Genomic DNA, 15353 nt, shown 5'->3' with positions numbered 1-15353 from the left:
GATATATATCCTAGCTTGTCAAATATGCCTAAGTAGTACACAAACCTTTTCAAACAGGTTCAATTTCTGCCATGCTGCCAAAAGCAACTGACATTCATTAATTAACTCTTCACAGTTATTTTTGCAGCATTCCTGAAGGTCTTGTGTTACGTAATTCTATAAATAATGCACTAGTTTAGTAGACCAATGGAAATCAAAATTATCCCTTTGTTCCCCCCACCCCTCCTTTCCAGTATCTACTCCTATAATTTCTGTTTTTGCTTTATTTGTTTATATGCAGCCACACTTCCACATTCGTTTCTCTGGTGCTGTTGAAGACTGCATAGGATTTGCTAGAGTTAACACGGTATCATCTGCGTAGAGCTTTATTTTTTGCTGTTTTATTTATCTGTATCCCTTTAATCTCTTGATTCTCCGTTATCTCAGCAGCTAGTGGCTCAATGGCGGAAACAAATAATAAAGGGGACGGAGGATGCGCTTGCCTTGTCCCTTGAAATAAATATACTTGATAGTATGCCATTCACAAAAACGTCTGCTTAATAATAATAATAATAATAATAATAATAATAATAATAATAAATTTTATTTATATCCCGCCCTCCCCAGCCGAAGCCGGGCTCAGAGCGGCTAACATCAAATGTATAACACATTAACATAAAATCAGACAATCAATTAAAATACATCCTCAAATCAGATGAGGATCAGAATAAAATCCAATCAGATGGCAACCCGCAGATTAGGGTTGGGGACCTTAAATGTTCACCAGGCCCAACTGTTTATGCTGAACTTATATGGGCCTGTGAGAAAAATTGGGAGGCCACTTTCATGCAAGTTCTTATGAAAGGGAAGAGGGAGTCAGACTGAACCCCGACCAAAGGCCTGGCAGAACAGCTCCGTCTTGCAGGCGCTGCGGAAAGATGTCAAGTACCGCAGGGCCCTAGTCTCTTGTGACAGAGCGTTCCAACAGATTGGAGCCACAGCCAAAAAAGCCCTGGCTCTGGTTGAGGCCAGCCTAACCTCTCTGTGGCCTGGGACCTTCAGGATGTTTTTATTTGAAGACCGTAAGTTCCTCTGTGGGACATACCAGGAGAGTAGTTTGTACAAGTAGTTTGTACCCCTGAGTTATACTTATGCCATAAAGAAACAGGTTTAATATTGACCCCCACCCACTAAATAACCTGAGAACTGTAGTTCTATAAGAGGGACACTAGGGAACTGTCAGGAGAATTCTCAGCAATATCAACAAACTATGATTTCCAGAATGCTTTGGGAGAAACTATGACAACTATCCTGATAAAAGAATTTGTGTGTGTGTGTGTGTGTGTGTGTGTGTGTGTGTGAGAGAGAGAGAGAGAGAGAGAGAGAGAGAGATAAGTGAAGTGCTGTAGCACAGTGGTAGAGCAGACGCTTTGGGTACCTGTCTGTGACCAACAGAAGCTGTGACCAACAGAAGCTGGGCCATTTAAAACAGTGAAATGGTAAGGAAGAATTATCCTCACCCCCAGTGCTGTAGTCCCAATCTAGTCCCCTGCTGCTACTTTTAACAATAACACCCTCCCCAAAGTTACCAGACTGTCCAATCACAGATTTCCCATGTCAAGTCTATTTTTGTCCTAATTGGACAGAGAAGCTACAGCTCTCTTGCCCAGGCTTATATCCCTTCATGATCTGATAGGATATTTGCTGCATGTAGGAACTGAATCCAGTCTCCAGTCTCTATACAGCTGCTTACTAGCTATAATGCTTCAGTACGAGATATGCTAACAAGAATGCAGAATAGTTCAGTTAAACTGTAGCACAATACCAAAAAAACATTCTTTGGATTTTTGTTTTGTCCCCCTACCCCCAAAACGCATATGCACATACACACACACTTGCATGACTCAGTGTCTTACCATGGCAGTGCCCTGTGTTTTATAATCCCAGATGATAATGGTTCTTTCCGTCACAGCAACAACACGCTTGAGCTGACTCAGGTAATCACATCCAGTGATCCAGGAGGTGTCCTGGTTAAAGAGAAACGTTGGCAGAATCAACCTCTTTGCTAGTTTGCAACCTTTATCTTTAATTGATGTCTGAAAGTCTCCTTAGGAATGATTTATGGAAAGAAGAATAATTCAAGGAATATTTATAGTCGAAGTATCAACTACAACTGTAAAAGTTGAGTTTGCGGGAATTTGGTGATAAAGTTGTGTTTATGGAATTACAAATATTGTGCCAGTGGAATAAAGATGTGGAAGTATTTTAATAATTTATAACATAACTTTCATAGTTGATTACATGTGCATCCTAGCTTTTCAATATCCCTAGAATCAAGCTGAAATTGAAACATTGACTGCTTCAGGCATTTTGTAGTTGCTTGCATCTGATTATGATGGAAACCCTTTAACATTTCTGCGCCTCAACACAGCTATAAATTAATTTCATATCGTGTGTGGGTGCTACACAAAGATATATTGCCCTATGCTCTGCTATTTGTATAGAGCAATTTGAAACGCTAATGGATTCTAAATTAAATTTAAGAGGCTATAGCTGTCAAAATTATTGCAGAACCTCAAGTTCTGTTTACAGCCTGTGATGATTATGAACCAGATCTAACTATGTTAAAAGAGAATCAGTTGCAATGGCAGAATTATATAATTTGTGTCCAAATGAGTACAGCAAGGAACCGGCAGGCCTGCTATGGGAAAAATGTTTATAATAAGAACATAGTTCAAGTAATATGATCACCTGGGGAATGCAGTCAGAAGAGAAAATTATGCTACCTCATAATCAAGAGCAGGGAAGAGAAGTTATCCTAATGAATCAATTTATTACTCACTGTTGTGCCAGCAGCAGCTGTTGGACATTAAATACAATAATCTCTAACTAGCAAGCTCAACTCTCTTCAAACAACCTGGCAGCAGTTAGTCCCCAGATAAATGATGCACCTAATCTGAAGGAACCTCTCTCTGTCTTCAGACACCTATTATCTCCAAACGTGATTAGCAGCACAGCATCAAAAGTTTGTGGTAGTTTAGATGGGTTTTCTGAACCAAAATGGCAAAAAGGTGTTCCAAAAGGGAATGTGCAGTGCATTCTTCATTGTAGCAATGGGGAAAATCTATACGGTGAATGAATGGATGATGCGAAGGTGGACTCCCTTTGTAGTAGCGGGAATAGCCCTGACACAATATGGCAACTACATTACCTGTATAGTTATGTGTACATTTCAGTTAAGTTTGGTTTCTCAGCATTTTGGTAACAAAAAAGAAACACAGCTGCATAACTCATACTGTTTAAAATGAGATAACTTTGTTTGTATGTGTGTAAATGCACAGATGTGTATCTCTCTCTCCCCCCCCCATATACAAAAGTAGAGAGTCTTTCATCATTGGTACCATGATTTTTAATAAATAACTACTTGGTAGTCTTTGAACAAGTCACTTGCATGTTTACTCAGAATTGTTCAGCGGACTTACTCCCAAGGAAGTATATGTAACATTGCAGCCACACTTTCCTAAACTGCAGGAAGTTGTTGTCAGAATACAATCAAGTTTTCAAGAAATGTGGTCAGTGCTTTGTCCAAGCTTTTTTTTGTAAATTAAAGATGGATGAGTAATTACCAAAGTAATCTTATTGCCACTATTTACGACTCAAAAAATAGGTTTGATTTCATGAATTACATCATAATAATATATAATATAATAATTTATTATGTATACCCCGTCCATCTGGCTGGGTTTCCCCAGCCACTCTGGGCGGTTTCCAACAGAACACTAAAATACAATAACCTATTAAACATTAAAAGCTTCCCTAAACAGGGCTGCCTTCAGATGTCTTCTAAAAGTTTGGTAGTTATTTTTCTCTTTGACATCTGCTGGGAGGGCATTCCACAGGGCAGGTGCCACTACCAAGAAGGCCCTCTGCTTGGTTCCCGGTAACTTGGCTTCTTGTAGCGAGGGAACCGCCAGAAGGCCCTCGGTGCTGGACCTCAGTATCTGGGTAGAACGATGGGGGTGGAGACGCTCCTTCAAGCTTTTTAATCAGCTTTTTAATGCATCTTTTGACCTAAATATGTAAGATAATCATGCCATAGATAGTATTTTCATACTCGAATAGGAAATAATGAAGCTATCAAACCCAGCGTAGTTCACAATGCAAAATTATATGGGAGCTTCAAATACAAACATGTACAGGTCCTTGTTTCACTTCACTGATGTCTAATTCGTAATTGAATTTTTGAGAAAAAGAGTCAACTTACGGGAATGCTTGTGCTCGTCAGGATCCTCATCTGGAAAATCAATGAAAAAATCATGTAAGTAAGTGAGATACAGTTGCAAGAAAAATAATACTATTTAAACTCAGGTTGGTGGCAACCAGGTAAACATTTCAAGAACCAGGTAAGGAAGTGTGAGATGCAGTCACAGTTCCCTCTGCTCTGCTCTCAGAAAACATGTGTGGCTAGAGCATGTTTGCGACAAAATCAAAACCACGCAGAGCACACACAGACATTGTTTTAGTAAACTCACAGTGCTTCCTCGGGTTCAAAATGAGGTGCCCATATCAAAAAATGAGGTGGTTGCCATGAGCAGCATTAAAAGAGGTTGACTACAAATTTTCTATTAACTGGTTTCCAAAAAAACTTCCCAATAGCAAAGTTGTTGATCATAAAATTGGCTGGTGTACTTGAAAGTATCAAAGATATTGGTTTGCATTCCCTGTGTATTGTTTGTGACAAACATCCCTGAAGCATATTCAAATATTTGCAGTATGTCAAAGGCTTTGAACTGAACTGTTGCTCATGAAAACACATCAGACCATTGAGATAATTTTTTAAAATGGAAGAGCTTGGTTTTTTGTTTTTTATTTAAAAAATGGACTTATTGATGATTGCCTACAAAAGGCAATTTAAGCAGAAAAAGAGAAATGTTGAGACATATTAACGGTTATTTTGAATGTTATTCTGTTTTGTGCAAGAAAAAAATATTGCTCTTAGAGGTACTACAGAGATTAAAGGCAGTCCTAATATGGGAATTTTTCTGAATCTTGCTGAAGACAGGAAATTTAAAGATCATTTTTTTAGTCATAAAAAGTGGATGGTAAATTCTTTATCTCATTAAAAAACGATTTTCTCAAATTATTTGGGGGGGGGGGTAAATGTTCATGGTGAGATAATTTCTAGAATAAAAAGGCAAAGCATTTTTCACTGTTATTTCATTGTACTCCAGATGTTTGTTGTCATGAGCAAATGTGTCAAATGATCAGCTATGTCCACATTGATGCTGGAAACATTTTGATCGAGGAACTTCTTTACATCCGCAGGTGTGGCAGTGGAGGTGTCTTACCCCAGTAATGGACTGGATGAGAGCCAGCAAACTGATGTTCCATCCTGATAAGACTGTCAGTGGGTAGTTCCCTAGGCTGGATGGGAGTTTGCCTACTCTTGATGAGGTTACACTCCCTCTGAAGAAGCAGGTATGTAGCTTCTAAATCCTCTGCTGTTGCTTGAGGCTCAGGTGGCCTTAGTGGTGCACAGTGCCCTCCATCAGCTTCAGCTTGGTGGTCCAGCTGCGCTCCTATTTGGACAGGGATAACCTAACGTCTGTTGCCTATGCTCTAGTAAGCTTTGTGTTAGATTACTGCAACACATTATATGTGGGACTGCCTCTGAAGATGGTTCAGAAACTTCAGCTGGTGCAGAATTCAGGGGCCAGGTTGCTCACTAGGTCAAAACGGGTTGAGCATATAACAGCAAACTTGGCCTGATTGCAGTGGCTGCCAATCAGTTTCCAGGACCAATTCAAAGTGCTGTTTTTTACCTATAAAGCCTTAAACAGCTCAGGACCATGATACCTCAAGGACTGCCTCTCTACAACCAGGCCTTTGGTTGATTAAACAATCTATGGCTTTTTAAATGCGTTTGTGGGATGGGGGTTGTTGGTTTGTTGTTGTTGTTATGTATACAGGGTAGCCCAAAAGTAGGCATACTAATACTAATAAATACTAATAAATAAATAAATAAATAAATAAATAAATAAATGAATGGATTATTTTTCTTTACTGATATTGTGAATGGTGAGAGCTTGAGTCAAAAACAAAGAAAGTGGATTTTAAAGCAGTATACCGACTTTTGGGCCACCCTGTATTGTATTTTCATTTTGTAGTTTTATGTTGTAAACTGTCCTGTGGTCTTTGGATGAAAAGCGGCATCCAAATTTAATAAATAATGTTAAGGGACTTTTCGCACAAGTGCCTCTTGTTTCAGCTGGGTTTAAACTGCAAAGAGAAACCTCCCATTTGTCAGAATGCTCATTCACAGTCATAGAATCAGAGTTGGAAGGGACCCCGGGGAGCATCTAGTCCAACCTGAATATGCACCTGTCCCATACGGAGATCGAACCTGCAACCTTGGCATTATCAGCACCACGCTCCAACCAACTGTGCTATCAGTCAAGTGGTTTATTCTCATGTGTGATTATATCCTTAATAACCTGCCAAAGATGTAGGCACACTCATACCCTATTCCCATTTTCACAACAGCAGGGACTGTTATATTAATGTGACTCAAAATTTCCATGCAGAGCTTTCAAAAAGTAAGGTAATATTTTTTTGAGCTTTGGAAATGAAATGGAAGTACTGATGTCAATGTGACATCAGTGGAAAATCTTAGGTAGCAGCTGGGAGCTCTCTGAGGGGGATTATTTTTTAGAGCAGTTCTTCATAGAACTGTGAAAGACATATAATGTACAGGGATACTGAATAGGTTTTCTCCCACATTCCTTCAGTAGTTCCCAAATGTCTCAGCCTTGCTTTAGTGTTTAATCACCTGCAAGGATCTTTTATTATCTTGTACATGCCTATGATGCGTAGTATTGTGTCCTAATTAAATTGAAACCCTGGGTGTGCTTTGCTGCCTTACTGCATAGTCACGACATTTCATAGGCTACTTGCACAAGAGCTACAGAACTATAAAGGTAATAAACAGCACGTAGCCTCATATTTGTGCCTTCTGCCAGGGTAGTTTACTGCTGCATTTAAACAAAGGATGTTGCATCCTTGGGAGATTTATTAGCATAGCTTTTCTTCCCCCTCTTCCAACATCTCACTTAAACGGGTTACAAAAAAGAAAGAAAAAAGGATGAAATACAAGTGGTAACTGCCAACGTTTTATGGAATTGATTATTTTGAGACACCATCTTCCAAGACAACAATTCCCATTTACACCACAAAGCACTCATAACCCACCTACTTTCAGCAGCCGGAAACACCATAACCAGACACTAGAGAGACCTGTCAGGAGTAAGCATGGACCAATGGTACCAAATAGTATGGGAAAGAGCCCTACTAGAAAAATTAACAAATAAACTGAAACTGACACGGGGACAAACAGAAGAAGACGCCTTTACCCCAGTATGGCTCCCCTTTATCACCACAGCCCAACAAGACAATGACAATAATCCACCAACAGCATACAAATCAATATGGCTGATCCAAAACACCCACCCACCCCACTCACACACGAAAACAAAGATCACCATAGCCAATCACAAACAAACAACCACACCCTAGGCCAACCCCAACCTCTCTCACCACCAAGTGAACAGCAGAGAACCGGCACGAACAACGCTGACACCAAACCCTACATACATTAAGCAAAATAGAAACATCACCACCCGACCCCACCCATCTTCCCCCCCTCCACCCCTTTTCTTCCTAATGTCTCAACAAATGAAACTGATTTGTAAAAATGTTACATGGAAAAAATATGAGAGACATTACACATACTTCTGTAAAACAATAAAATCTTTAATAAAATTTCAGACATGGGTTTTCAACAGCTTACTAATATGTACATGACCTCCACACACAAATTATGCATGGTCATACTGATTCCCATGTTTGTACACTCCTATACTCTAATATTCTGTTTTAGGAAAATGGGAAGCTTCCAATGGTAGTTCCCATTGGGAAGGAAGGGAGGCCACCAGCGGGTGGTGCCTAAGCCCATGATGGGCAGATATTGAACCAACCAATCCTGCTTTTGCCCACATTTTCCTCCCTTCTGCGCTCTGCAAGGGCAAAACTGAGACCCAAAAGGAAGAAGGTGGAGGGCGTTGCCACCCATGGACAGGTTATAAACAAAAAGATAGGCAGGTATGGACTGATTGAGGGCAGAATGAGGATGGTGGGGCAGTGCCCCATTTGCCCTAATGGACCAGCCTCTGACAGAAGCTGCCTTCTCCCAAGTTGGATAATTGGTCTACCTAGCTCACTACTGCCAGCACTGAATTGCCCCTCCATTTCTGACACAGATGTTTCTTCTAGGTTTACCTGGAGCAGGTAAGGAGCAGGTACGTAGAACTGCCATGTTTTACATTCTTAGCAGTTTCCATCACATACTTTGAAAAAAAATCTGGTTACATCGTTGTTGTAAATTCCATTAGAGCTTCTTATGTCATCCCAGCAGGTCCCTCCACAAAGATGTGAAGCTGGAGTTGGGTGCCCCTTGTCAAAGCCTTTTCCAAAATGCCCAGCTGCAGGTTTTTACTATTCTCAACAAGGAAGGAAATGGAGGACCCTGCTGTGGAAATGGCTTAACTTGTCAGACTGAACCTGCTCCTGGAGATCCCAGCCATTGACCATCAAGCTTGCTCCTATCTGGATGATCCTGAATTTTTACCTGCATAATTCTCATCTTTGTCACGATAGAGTGTTGGGATGCTGAGAACTGGTTTCTAAGTCATACAATTTTTTGAACAATATGTATTAAATGTCTGTGTATGCTACTCATTTTTCTGAAAGCCTTTGTCTGAATGAGTGGGAAAGGATGGGTGCATTATGTTTTAGAAGGAAGAGAAAGCAATATACCAAGAGCTTCTTTTCCTACTAATGCATCATCCAAACTAAGGTGGCCTGGGCAATAACACAGTTTCAGTTTGTGCAATGGCCATTTACTTCAATTAAGCTTCCACAGAACACTTTCTAGTGACCTGTTCTTACTTTGTTTGAATTTGGGCCTGAATAAAATATGAAAATGGTATTAAATGCCTACGTATTTCAGGAACCTGAAGCCAGATATCTCTTGTATGGCAGACGTTTGCTTGACTATCTCACTCATATATAACCAAAGGGCAGGTGCATTTACAATTGTAATTTGCTGTTCATATTAGAAAGTGCTCTGTACCATAGAGAAAACAAATCTAGTTTACTTCAAAAATTACCTGGCTGGAGAAAACGGACAGCATCCCTTTTTGTGATGCTACTACTAAAAAATCCAGCTGTGGTACTTTCACTATGCACTTTATTACATCACGTCTCTTGACTCCTGCCAAAGACAAAATACATTATAAAATCTGAACAACAAAACTTCTAGGAATTAAGTAATGCACACAGTTAGTAACAAGGCGAGATACACATCTATATGGTATTTTCCCTAACAGACATGTCTTTGCAGAGAAATTTCCCCTAATATAATTCATTTTAGAAATTTGTAGTTTTCACTAAATATATGCATTTTAGTACATGTTAATTGCTGGATAACTACACTGCAAAATCGTATGTAATTGTTTTGGAAAGAGCAAATTAGGGAGATCCACCTTTAAACGTGAACAAATAGAATTTCTCCCCCATCCCTACTTGTAAAGAAATGGTACAGTCCAGAGGCAAATATACCAACTCAGTGAGAACTAAACTGATTTTTTAAAAAAATGTTTTTATAAACTTTTATGCCAACTTGTTTTTAATGCTTTATTTTAAGTAGATAATTTCTATTGTTCTTCGTGACCTGCTTAGGGCCTTTCTGTTAAGTGGTATATACCGGTAAATGTTGTAAAATAAATAAAATAAAATAAAAGTAATGGCTAAAAACCAGTGAGGGCATTTACAATAGAATTACAAGCAGTTTTTGTCAAGAGCAGTTCATACGTGAGTACAAATGAACAGATGGTTGCAGCAGAGCCATAGAATGCATTAAAAATGTACAATATGGCATCTTTGGAGACTTATGGAAACATACTTTTATAAATATAAAAAAGCATCATGCTCTGATTTTGAACTTCTGCTATATTAACAATATGATCATATAGGGAGTTTCTTGGGTGCGACTTTGGTGATGCCAATGGAGGGGTTTGCTAGTTGTCTTTTGGCTGGAGAAAAATGCAACTCAGAGTTACAACAGAAATGCTGTGATTTTAAAAAAAGAAAATCAACGAACTGTTTGGGAAATCTGCTTTAATTACATAAGAGTCTAACAGGAACCCTATAATAGCAGGCACAGTTCAATCCTGGGCAGGTCTATTCAGACATAAACATTTCTGAGTGCATGGAGCTTTCTCTCCAGCAAGTGTGTATAGATTTGCAACCAGAAGCTGTTCACTGAATGGGTGGAGCCACTACTCTGACTTCCCGGCGGGTGGGCTAATGTTGCTTACTGGGAGAGGAGGAGGGGCAATATATTGTTCTGCCCACATCTGATGACACATTATGCAGAAGTTCAATAAGGGGAGAGAACATTAAAAGATCCTACCTGCTTTTGAAATCCGCTGCTTTTTGGATACCAGGAAAACCATATTTTCTTCATCAAGCTGGGCAGCAAGAGCATCACCCTCCAGTATATAATATCCAAAGATCTAAAACAAGCCAAACAAAACGCAGCACCACATAAGAAGAACCTAAACTGCATGGAGAAATGATGGCATATATTTAAAACTCTACATATATTTAAAAGTCAGTAGTAGTCAGATGGATGGTGACAGCAGTCACGAAATTAAAAGACGCCTGCTTCTTGGGAGAAAAGCAATGACAAAGCTAGACAGCATCTTAAAAAGCAAAGACATCACCTTGCCGACAAAGGTCCGTATAGTTAAAGCTATGGTTTCCCCATTAGTGATGTATGGAAGTGAGAGCTGGACCATAAAGAAGGCTGATCGCCGAAGAATTGATGCTTTTGAATTATGGTGCTGGAGGAGACTCTTGAGAGTCCCATGGACTGCAAGAAGATCAAACCTCTCCATTCTTAAGGAAATCAGCCCTGAATGCTCACTGGAAGGACAGATCGTGAAGCTGAGGCTCCAATACTTTGGCCACCTCATGAGAAGAGAAGACTCCCTGGAAAAGACCCTGATGTTGGGAAAGATGGAGGGCATAAGGAGAAGGGGATGACAGAGGACAAGGTGGTTGGACAGTGTTCTCGAAGCTACCAGCATGAGTTTGACCAAACTGCGGAAGGCAGTGGAAGACAGGAGTGCCTGGCGTGCTCTGGTCCATGGGGTCACAAAGAGTCAGACACGACTAAACAACTAAACAACAACAAGTAGTCAGATGATGGCTAGAACACAGGTGGCGGAAGTCCCACTACGAAGATGACTAGAGCACATAATTGTGCCTATTTCACTGCTTCCTCAAGAACATGGCCAGCAGAGATCATCAGGGTGGTCCGTTGCTGTTGACATCCATATCAGTGGTTGGCACCCAGGACACCTTAGAAACCATCCAAGAGTTGCTTGCTAGGCATTTTGAGGATGAAGTCATCGATCTCTGTAGCTAGCTAGATGCCATGACTGATGCATTCTCAAAGAAGAATTCCAATGCTCCATCAAGCCATGTTTTATGCAATCAGTTTCAAGTTTTGCAGCCTAATGACATTGACAGAGTGCCTGTGAGTATGTGCCCAATGACGTTACCTTTGGATCCTTGTCTTTCATGGCTGATTCATGCTAGTTGGGTGGGGAGGAGGGGGCCAGCTCTGTCACTGGAGGCACATGTGGCTAGATGTGCCTTTTGCCACCTTTGGTTGGTAAGACAACTACAGCCAATCCTGGATCAAGATAGCTCAACCACAGCTGTCCGGCCTTGCAATTGGATTACTGCACTCTGCTCTATGTGCCGCTGCCTTTGGGGTTGGTTTGGAGGCTGCAGCTGATACAGAACGTCACAGCTAGGTTGCTTGTGGGGCAAACTATTAACAGCATGTAGCACCTTGCTTGTGGGATTTGCAATGGCACTCAGTCTGCTACTGGGCCAAGTTCTATACAGTTCAGGACCAGGTTACTTGAGACAGAAGGGTATTTAAATATATATATATGCTGCTTTTGCCACAATTATATTTATCTCTATGTATGTGTGTGTCCTCACAACTGCTGCACTCCAATAGAGAATGTGATAGACTGAAAGATCAACTCTGGGTTTTTCCACAGCTAACACTACAGACATCTTTATTCTCAAATGCATCACTTCTAAATGCTGTTAATGCAAGATAGAAAAGTGTAAACATTGGAACTCAAGGGGTTATGCAGACATAAGGCATACATACTTTCAAAATTAGAGGAATCTTGAATTCAAATTCTATTTTCCAAAACAAGGCTTGAGGGCATAGAAGGGCAACTGTCCAGTCACCACTGCCACACAGCACATATTGTTCAGGATGAAGTGTCAGGAAGTTGACCATTTTCCTGGTGATGAATGGACAAATAATTGAGGCACAGGAAGGCAAGAGGCAAGGGCTTATAAAAAGCTGGCCAAAGAAGAATAGTACAAAGAAAAAAATCTTTATGCAATCAAGGGGCAATTTTAGCTAACTGAACAATTAGATAGAACCCAGAAGGATATGCTGAGCTGGTTTCTCATGCAATGCTAAGTGAAACCATGGCTTAGTGTGAATGTGTGAGAGTTCAAGTCTGGAGTTCAAGAGTCTTCAAAGTTTATGATACCTTTGGTAAGGGCTGTTCTCCAACTGAGCGCTCGCAGGCCAGTGATTCCTAGTTGTCAGTGTTTATGCTACATTTTTCTTAGATTTGCCTTGGGAGGGTCTTTAAGCCTCTTTTGTTGACCACCAGCATTATGCTTTCCATTTTTAAATTCAGAATAGAGTAGTTGCTTTGGAAGACGATAATCAGGCACCCAAACAACATGACCAGTCCAACAAAGTTGATGCTGAAGAATCATTGCTTTGACACTGGTGATCTTTGCTTCTTCCAGTACACTGGCATTAGTTTGCCTGTCTTTCCAAGTGATATGTATTTTCCCCCCTCCCGGAGACTGCTGTCTCCTCTTTGGGAACCTGCAAATTCATGCTAAGAAACAGTTTGGCTTAGTATTACATGTGAATCAGCTCAGTGATTACTTGAAACCCCTTGGAGTAAGGAAATTTCTCTAGGCTGTATCGGACTGTGTTCATGGTTGATAGAAACAACAAGCAAGATGATGGGGGGTGGGGAGAAAAGCTATGTTCTTTTTGTCCAGGAGAAAGCCTTCAGGAGGACTCCAAAATTAGGTTCCAGGCAAGACTGAAATGAAAATCAGACTCAGCACACAAAATATGGGATGGCTCATTACAGGAAGAAGTCATTTCAAAAGCTTTCTAGTCAGTGTATAGGTCTGCCTTTGATTTACAGACACAGGGAAAACAGAAACATGATTTCAGTCCCTTGCGGAAAATGGCCATTGTCTTCAAAAGCAAATTTAGCTGTGGTTTCAGCAGATAAACTTTGAGCATTTCTCAGCTATGTAACCAAATCCTAAGGGCCTTTTAGCATTGCAGCCAAAGTGCCTTATCTTTTAATGATGCTTAACCTCCATGGCTGATGGTGTATTAGATGTTGCTTGATTTTCTTGTAATTCTTTATCCAGTTTTCTACCATAATTTTGATCCATTGTTGTACGAGTGGAAGAAGGCAAGTTCACACAAGATGTTTTTAGCAGGCTCTGAAAAGAGCACAGTGAAGGTAGATGCCTGATCTCAATAGACAGGCAGTTCCAAAGGGTGGGTACTGCCACACTAAAATATCAAGTTCTTACAAATGAGGAACAGGTACGATGTGTCACCTGTAACAGAGCCAGTTCCTCAGACTGAAGCATATATGGGCATATATGGGGAAAGGTGATCTTGCAAGGAAACTGGTCCCAAACTGTTAAGGGCTTTAAATATTAATAGTAACACCTTGAACTTGACCCAGTAGTAAACTGGCAACTGGTTCAGGTCCCTGAGCAGACATGTTAAAGGGTAACAGGGTTTGATTCCTTCCAGCAATCTTGCTTCAGCATTCTGCACTAACCGAAGTCCCACATGCAGTTCATTGCAGTAACCAATGCACAAACTATGTGAATACAACTCATAGTTCCAGGTCAGTAAGAACTTACTGCCAAGGATTGTTGTGATGACAGATATAGAATCTGTCTGCACAGAACATCTAATCTATGATATAGCAATACCAATAAGGTACAGAATGAGGAATCCACAACATTTCCCTCTTAGCATCCTTTCTTGGGCAAACCCCTCATATCCACACCCCTTGGAGATAGAGATCAGATCTTGCCCTCCCCTTTCTTGCAGGCTCCAGCTTCTCATCCCCCCCCTTTTCTTACTGCTAGCAAAGGTTTACATGAAGAACTAAGCAAAGCGCTCTTTTAAATTCCTCTCCAACCCTAGAGAAGACAAGAAGGATTTATAGGCAAAAGAATGATTTAAATGCAGCTTTCAAAAGGTTAATGGTGTAATACATTGACCACTTAGCTACGGTCTACTGATCTAGTTGGTGAAAAAGGCACTGTAATCAGAAGCACATTCATCTGAAGAGAACTTTATGGACCCCAAATTGCCTCTAGAGCCAATCAAATTCCACCTTATGGAGAGCAGCCTATCAAGTGCTTCTGTAGCTGCTTGTGAGCTTCATTGCCCTAGCAGCATAATACTTTAAACATGAAAATCAGAAGGAGCCGATGAAAGAACTCCAGGGTACAAGTTCTACTTTTTGCAGGAAAAAGCCATGGTTTAGGAGCACCACTTGTAGAGTTCATTTTTATTTAAGGTTTATGAATATTTATAAGCTTTGAAAATGAGGTACCAGTGCTCATATATTGACAACAGAATTGTGGATGCCAGCACAAAATGGCTGACATGGACAGCAAAATGAAAAAAGGTGATTGTACTCTACTGTATACAAGCAAGTACTGTATGCCCAGATCAAGGGTAGTCATAGTACCACTCTATTCTGTCTTGGTCAGACTACATGTGGAATACTGTGTCCAATTCTGGGCACCACAATTTAAGAAGGATGTTGACAAGCTGGAACGTGTGCAGAGGAGAGCAACCAAGATGATCAAGGGTCTGGAAACTAAGCCTTATGAGGAACTGTTGAAGGAGCTGAGTATGTTTAGTGTGGAAAAGAGGAGACTGAGAGGAGATACAATAGCCATCTTTAAATATCTTAAGGGTTTCCACATGGAAGAGGGAGCATGCTTGTTTTCTCCTTCTCTGGAGAGTAGGACTCGAACCAATGGCTTCAAGTTACAAGAAAGGAGATTCTGACTAATCATTTGGAAAAACTTTCTGACAATAAGAGCCATTCGGCAGTGGAACAGGTGGTGAACTCTCC

General features: G+C 40.5%; 1 protein-coding gene and 1 long non-coding RNA gene across 3 annotated transcripts in view; one reads left to right on the top strand and one right to left on the bottom strand.

Moving 5' to 3' along the window:
- Positions 1-15353, bottom strand: part of WDR64 (WD repeat domain 64) — a 76823-nt gene that overhangs the window by 45755 nt on the left and 15715 nt on the right. For both annotated transcript variants that reach the window (XM_053382636.1, XM_053382634.1), the window contains exons 3-6: positions 10508-10610; positions 9204-9307; positions 4244-4273; positions 1896-2006 (exon numbers count right to left, since the gene is read on the bottom strand). In XM_053382636.1, the coding sequence (XP_053238611.1) occupies positions 1896-2006; positions 4244-4273; positions 9204-9307; positions 10508-10550 (288 nt within the window). In that variant the 5' untranslated portion in view covers positions 10551-10610. The remainder of the gene's footprint in view (positions 1-1895; positions 2007-4243; positions 4274-9203; positions 9308-10507; positions 10611-15353) is intronic.
- Positions 88-9217, top strand: LOC128410865 (uncharacterized). The gene is made up of 3 exons (XR_008329624.1): positions 88-1061; positions 5305-5457; positions 8447-9217. It is a non-coding gene; the product is annotated as an uncharacterized LOC128410865 (long non-coding RNA).

The sequence above is a fragment of the Podarcis raffonei genome, chromosome 3 (assembly GCF_027172205.1).
Source record: "Podarcis raffonei isolate rPodRaf1 chromosome 3, rPodRaf1.pri, whole genome shotgun sequence".
NCBI classification, from domain to species: Eukaryota; Metazoa; Chordata; class Lepidosauria; order Squamata; family Lacertidae; genus Podarcis; species Podarcis raffonei.
The sequence above is the reverse complement of the archived record's forward strand: the minus strand, read 5'-3'. Positions and strand labels throughout refer to the sequence as shown.